We start from the raw sequence: 7016 nt of genomic DNA, 5'->3' as shown, positions 1-7016 counted from the left end.
AGGGAAAGATGGCTTAACAAAACAAAGTAGCATAATTCTATTTTAATTACTACAATATTTTCTGTGAAGGAATAATTTGCACATATATGAACACGTGGGAAAAATAATAAATTTAAGTTTCCATTTATTCCATACAAAAAGAATAACCTTAAAAATTGAAACAGACTAGTTCAGAGTAATATTATAGTGTTTTTAAAAATCAAAACCTTTTTCATCAAATTTATTATTAGTCATCATATTTAAGCAATTTTTCTCATTGTCTGTATATATACTTCCAGTAATGAAACAGAAGTTTCACAAGAGGAAATTGTTTCCAACTTGGAATGTTTTACCAAATATTCACTCCCAACCCTTCACCTCATTGTCTAAATGAAGCCACAGAATGTTTCTTGAAAAGGCAAGCAGGAGGGCTAACCCCTTTGCAACCTGTCAGGGGTCTTCTACGTGGAGATTCTCTTCAATTAGAAGAGGAAATCCAGAAGAACAGACTTACAGCACTAAATAACATGATTCTTAAGGTAATTGATTGGGTAATCTTTATTAGATCATCTTATGATCTTGATTAGTATATGGTCCATGGAAAAAGTAAAAAAAAAAAGAGAAACAGCATAGAATTTGAGCTTTTGAGGCAGACTTTGTCAAAAATTATTTCAGGAGTTCGTTTTTTCATTTCCTTCTAAATTAAAGACATTGCACTGAACTTTAAATTTTCATATAACTTTAGATTCTGCCGAGGTCATTTCAATCCAAATTTCAGTTGATGAATCATTCTATAAGCTTTACCATATCTTCTTTAAAGCTTGCAGATTATTAAATGAATCTTGTTCAAAATGATTTACAGTTTAATATTTCAAAATAGGCATCTTATTAATTCAATAAATCCAAAGGCAGCTTTAGGATCAAGAGAGTTTATTGAATTTATACAACATGACATATCCTTAAGTGCTTTAAATTATGCATATCAAACCTATGAAATAACGAAACCTGTTACTACATAAATACACACACAAGGATTTTTGTAAACCTCACTGTTTTTAGAGAATTTACAGTATTTTTAGAGTAATCCATTTTATTATGAGACTCCACCTTTGAGAAGAATGCACTTATTGTAGAAGATGTAAAAATATAATTCTTTTCATTAGTACCTAAATGAGGAGGCCAAAACTCATAAAGTTTCAAAAATTTGCATGGATTTTGATTGTTGAATTGGGTCTCACTTCCCCACGTGTGAGGTGGGGAGTGGGAGGGAGTTAGCTCTCGGATCAGCCCAAGAATTTATTTGCTCCTCAGTGTACTGGCAGTTATAACAGGGGTTTCTGATCCCAGGACCTGGGAATCCTATGATACAGGAGAGAAGATGAAAGTAGAGAGTATTTTCTCTTTTCTGGGCATAACCCTTTTCCTTAGCAAAATTGTAGAATGAGCCATTTGACTCTAAGATAAAAAACTGCATTTCCCTTAAATGGCAGACTTGAGGTTGGGCAAGGAGGACTTCCGAAAATCAGCAGGCTTTCCCCTTTGTTTCAGTAGTTAATGTGACTGATCATTTTAGATGTGCCCTTCCTACAACTCTAGAAGTAGTTCTCAAAGGGCAATTTAAATATCAAAAAGATGAGGAATTTGTTAAAATGCAGATTTTTTGGCCTAGTCATGCAAAAAAAAAAACCTTACAATTCGATGGGTCTGTACCCTAGGAATATGCATTTTTGACTAACTCCCCAGAGGAATCAGATTAGACCACACTTTCAGAATCACTGATCTAAAATTGCTCAAAATTTCTTTTCTCACAACGTTTCTTGTGGTATCAAAGCCCTCAACAACAGCAATGGAGAAAGTTTGTACCTTAGAAGTTTAGAAAGCAGGGACTTCTTGAAATTTGAAGGGTTTGGACTATCCCCGCAAATGAAATATTGTGCTCTGCCCCAAGTTGTAATAGAATGTTTATATACATAACATGTGGAATAGTTTATTGAATTAATTAAAATCTTCATGCTTCAGAGATTCTTCTTTAACTGAATGCTAAGAGTGTAATGATGCTATTACCAAATTATTACCAAAGTAAAATGCTTATATTTCTTATACCATTATTTTCTGGATCCAAAGTCATTTGTTTAATTAATGCACCAGTAGTCCTACAAGTTTCCAATTTAAAAAAGAGAATCTCTTATGAACTCAAAGAAGGTTAATATTTTTAATCTAGAAAATTGAGTTACACCATGTAGGAGGTTTCTTCTATATTTAAATAATGCTGTGAAGTTGCATTCTAATGGCACCAACATATCAATAGGAAGATAGAGAGTATTTTTACAAAATTTAAAGTTAAGAATTTTCTTTTTTTTCTTTTTTGGCTGCACCACAGGCATGCAGGATCTTAATTCCCCCACCAGGGATAGTACCCGTGCCTCGTAGAAGCATGGAGTCCTAACCACTGGACCACCAGGGAATTCCCAAAGTTAAGAATTTTTAAATGTTTTAAATTAGGATGCCCATTTCCACCTGTCTTGTGTGTTGACCTTAACAATGTGTAAGAACTCTAGGCAGGTATGTGTTGGGCAGTCCCCAGTGTGTCTGCTTCATCTGTCTAAAGATAAAGCAAAACCAAGTCTTCCTGATTTTGGAAAATTCATTTTAAAGAAATGCTTCTTTAAATCCAACTCAAATATTCAAACAGGACATTTTTTTCCTAAAGAAAATCTGAACTGTTCTATCATTCTTTCATTGTTACGTGACAATAATTCACATAAGGTAATTTCATATCTCGTCACCACTTCTTAGCACTTTTTTCCCCCCGAATGAACATCTTTCTAGGAATACCACATGCTGTCCATCTCTCCCCTTCCTGATCCTCAGGGACCAGTGATGGATGTCATTCAGCTTCTGCCTTATTGGTATTCCCTGTGGAGTAGCAGCTGAGAGAAAGTGCATTCAGGGTGTAGAATGTTAACAGAAAATAAATTTTAAAAAAACCTTTAATGAGAATGGGGCACATGTGGTCTGGTGCTCTATGGCAGATTCACATTAGCTACAATTTCTCTGCCTGCCACAAACAGTTGTTTCAAAAAATAAGAAGGAAGAAAAGAAAGAATGAGCATAGCAGTGGGGAGGTTTGATTTTTTCCTTCCGCACAAATTTGCCAGAGACCATCAGAAAATCAGAGAGCAATGCTTGATCGTGCTGACCCTTCTTACCCCACTTTAAACAGATTAAGAATGGTCCATAAAAACCAGATTATGTAATATATAAGAGTGTGTTTAAGTTTACAGTAGGCACGTACAAATATATGAATCTTATTCCTGATGCTTTAGTAGAAATAGTGTTTATATATACAATGTTAAAAATAACCATATATGAATGTATATGCATGTATACTATATAATAAAATAATTGCCAGTAAGTGTATTGCTGCATGTAAAAATCTGTGTCCAGTGAATAAAAGACCTATAGAAGCTATTTATTTAAGGAGAACTATTAGAAATCTATAGGAAAAGAATGTCAAATTCATTAGGTCTAACTTAAGCTAAGCAAATAAATAATCCCTTGCCTAAAGGAGAACCAACTCAACAATTTTACTAAATCCTCAATACAAGAGTCTCAAAATCAGAGTCACCTCACAAGTAGATTATTTAGAAAGTACTATGTCTTTATCATGTTTTAGTTAAAACTATAATACGATTAGGATTTTTATAAACAAATGCTGTTAAATCATAGCTTAAATTTTTTAAAATGACATATTTATGTGTCTGATCAGCTATTTGAGGTAACATTTTCATTATTTACCTAATAATACATTTATCTAATTGATGGTAGATCTCAATAGAGAGCCTTAATTTAGCAAATGCATTTGTTTAGCTGATAAAATCACATTTGTGCTTTTATTTAACTCTAAGTGATATCTGAATGTCTTTTAATAGATAAATAGCTCTTGATATGAAAATGAAAACAGTAGATTGAAAATGGAAAGGAAATATAATGCTATCTTCAATACTGATTACTGATAGGAATAAAATATAGTATATGTGACCCAGAAAATACATATTATTTGGAAATATTTTAGTGATGTGTCTTCATCAATAAAATATGGCCCCCAAATAACTAAGATACTAAAAATGAACATCCAAAAGTGTACTCATATTCCTAGTTGCTAGATAAGTATTTTGGTACTCCCATATATAACTGGAATGAATTTTTACATACTGTATTTATGGACAAAAAATAAAAATATGCTTGGTACGTTTAATCTGGTTTCATGTGATTATTTTCTTTTTTAAAAGGCAATCTAAAATGCAAAGTATTTTAGGATCTTGATAATAATTTGAAATAAGCATATAAGTGAATCAGAAGATTAATTTTCCTGTCTTCTATCACAATAAAATAGTCCATTCAAAATATTTTCTCTTTATTTACTATATTTTTCCTACCCAAATTATTGCATAAATAACATACAGCTTTGTTAGAGATGAGAATTAATATTTTTAATTGATTCAAGGCAATATAATCATCTTTAAAATTGAAGAAAGGTTTTTGGGCTCCAAAGATTTAATCACTCATATGCTTTAAATATCAGTATTACTTTAAAATAAAAGTAAATTAGTTAAATTAAAAATTTTGTGGACTACTACAAAAAAAAATCTCTTCCTTTCTTCTTTCCTTCCTTCTTTTCCTTTTTAAAATACATTTTCAAAAAATACACCTTTTCCCTCATATAAATAAATGTTTCCAAATATTACTTGTGAATTCAGGGGAAAAAGTGATTCAAAGATAATATACAAGAGTGGATTGCAAAGACAAATGCCATATAATTTCACCTGTATGTAGAATCTTAAACAAAAAGAGTATAGACTGCAAATTTCATATCTTGTTTGTACCTTATAGTGGGGAAAATTATCAGTTTCACTGTCCAAATAGCTTACTCAGTAACAATATTTTTAACTTCTTTAATGCAAATCTTATGGAAACAATTCCTTAATTTTAGTCCTCAAATAAAATTATTAATACTCTCAGAATAAGGACAAATTTTATTTTGCAACACCCATAAAAAACATTTATAGTAATAGTCTATATAGAGCAGATCCCACATTCTGTGTGGGGAAGCTCAGGACTGTGTAGCAACTTGGAACCAGGAGTGGATTTAGGGAAGGAAAGATTCAACAAGGGCCAGAGATGTGTGACAATACAGCCCTCAGCTGACCTCTTAAAACTCCACCCTTTTATTCTTACAAGCACCTTTCTTTAAAGAATATCAGGTTTACATTCCACCTCCATGTAAATGCTCTATTTCTGTGAAGTATGGATGTTACATTTGACATCATTCTTATTGAAAAGCAGCACAATATGTAAGATACAGAGCTTTCTATGGTGATAAATTTAGTCATGGGACAAACTGGATTTAATAATTCAATGTATATTCTAAATTATATGCTCTTGCAGAGCTACAGGAATGTATGGATACTTTTTATGATACTTATTCTATATGATTTGAACATACACCCCTTAATAAACTCCTTGAGAATTGTCAGTTTCCTGCATTGCTGTTCTTCAAAGAGTACACAAAGGACAGAGTATGTGTCCTTTAGATAAGTTCAGATATTAACTCAAATCCTCTTTTAAAAATGCTTCAAAATGCATCTTTAGATATGTGAACACAGTTTAGTATTTCTATAAATAAATTTTAATTCCCAAATTATTGTATTTCCTTTCAGGTATATTCACTTATACAAGTCTTTTACTCCCATGTAAAGTCTGATCTTGGTCTTTTTTCAGTTTTTAATTTCACTGCATCTGTTTCTTGCCCAATACTCTCCTAGAACCTCTGGCCACCTCCTCTGAATGTTTACCTTTCTGTTCATGCTTGGACACCACTGCAGCATCTTTCTTGTCCTTCTCTTTGGGTTTAGGTGATGTTTTCTGTGCTTCTTTTACTTTTGCAGCTGTTTGCTTCACCTTCTCCTGTTTCATACCTTTCACTTCCTTTTTAATCTTTTCTTCAGTCTTTTCTCTAGTCTTAGCTTTCTTCTCTTCTGTATGGAGTTAAAGAAAAGTTGAACTTTATATCTATCTATCTATCTATCTATCTATCTATCTATCTATCTATATATATTTAACCAATGCAGCATTTCATCTTTCATTGGTTGTTAAGAACACTTTTAAAAGAAAGAGAACAGAAAAACAAAAAAATTGTGTCACTGACATAAATACTTGTGACTATCATTTGATTTTTATATAGTTTATGAAGTGGCATGTTAGATTACTAAAAAAATGTAACTAACTTGAAAGTTGGACTCTTTCTTAATTTGTACATGAAAACATTACTTTTTAGGTAGTCAGGAACTAAGTATATCAACAAGGAAGCATTTGGATTCTGGAGGGAAGTATATATATAGACATGTTCAGTGAAAAGCCATGTCCATACCAAAGAGCCCAATAAGAGACCTTTTAAAACAATATGATCATTTTTGTCCACAACTGAAATATCTTAAAAGTCATTCAAGAAACTGAATTGTCAACACAATATTTTTTAAAGGTAACTATTATGAAGGCAAATGTAAAATTATTTGCACTGGTAATGACTAATAGAAACAAAACAATAAAATCCATTAAGGGATAACTCAGACATTCAGTCTCTAATGATGTGACTTTAAAGAGATGGAAAGAGAGCAAAATTAAGACGTTGGCTCCTGCTTATCTTAATTGAAAACTAATAATTCAGGTGACTTTTAAAGCCCTTAAATATATCCTAAAAAACAGAAAGTGCTATAAATTAGCATATATGTGAATATATATTAATTATGATACATATACATATATTCTATACATTCATATTTTATTCTGATATTATTACATGTATTGGGGGGAAGCGAACTGGGAATGTGAACTAATCAGTCTGCGAATCTTTCAATTATTTTAAAAAAGCAATAATAATATAGTACACATTTGTGGAAAGTGTTTATAATCGAAGTTGCATATTGGACATTATTTATTCTATGGGATCACACATAATCACTAGACTTCATAGTAAG

General features: G+C 31.7%; 1 protein-coding gene across 1 annotated transcript in view; it reads right to left on the bottom strand.

Moving 5' to 3' along the window:
• Positions 1-7016, bottom strand: part of TRDN (triadin) — a 377023-nt gene that overhangs the window by 250196 nt on the left and 119811 nt on the right. Inside the window, exon 8 of the mRNA XM_007446048.1 lies at positions 5835-6017. Within this exon, the coding sequence (XP_007446110.1) occupies positions 5835-6017 (183 nt within the window). The remainder of the gene's footprint in view (positions 1-5834; positions 6018-7016) is intronic.

Source organism: Lipotes vexillifer, unplaced genomic scaffold, assembly GCF_000442215.2.
Source record: "Lipotes vexillifer unplaced genomic scaffold, Lipotes_vexillifer_v1.1 scaffold368, whole genome shotgun sequence".
Lineage (NCBI taxonomy): Eukaryota > Metazoa > Chordata > Mammalia > Artiodactyla > Lipotidae > Lipotes > Lipotes vexillifer.
Note: the sequence above shows the minus strand (reverse complement) of the source record. Positions and strands in the feature narration are given on the sequence as shown.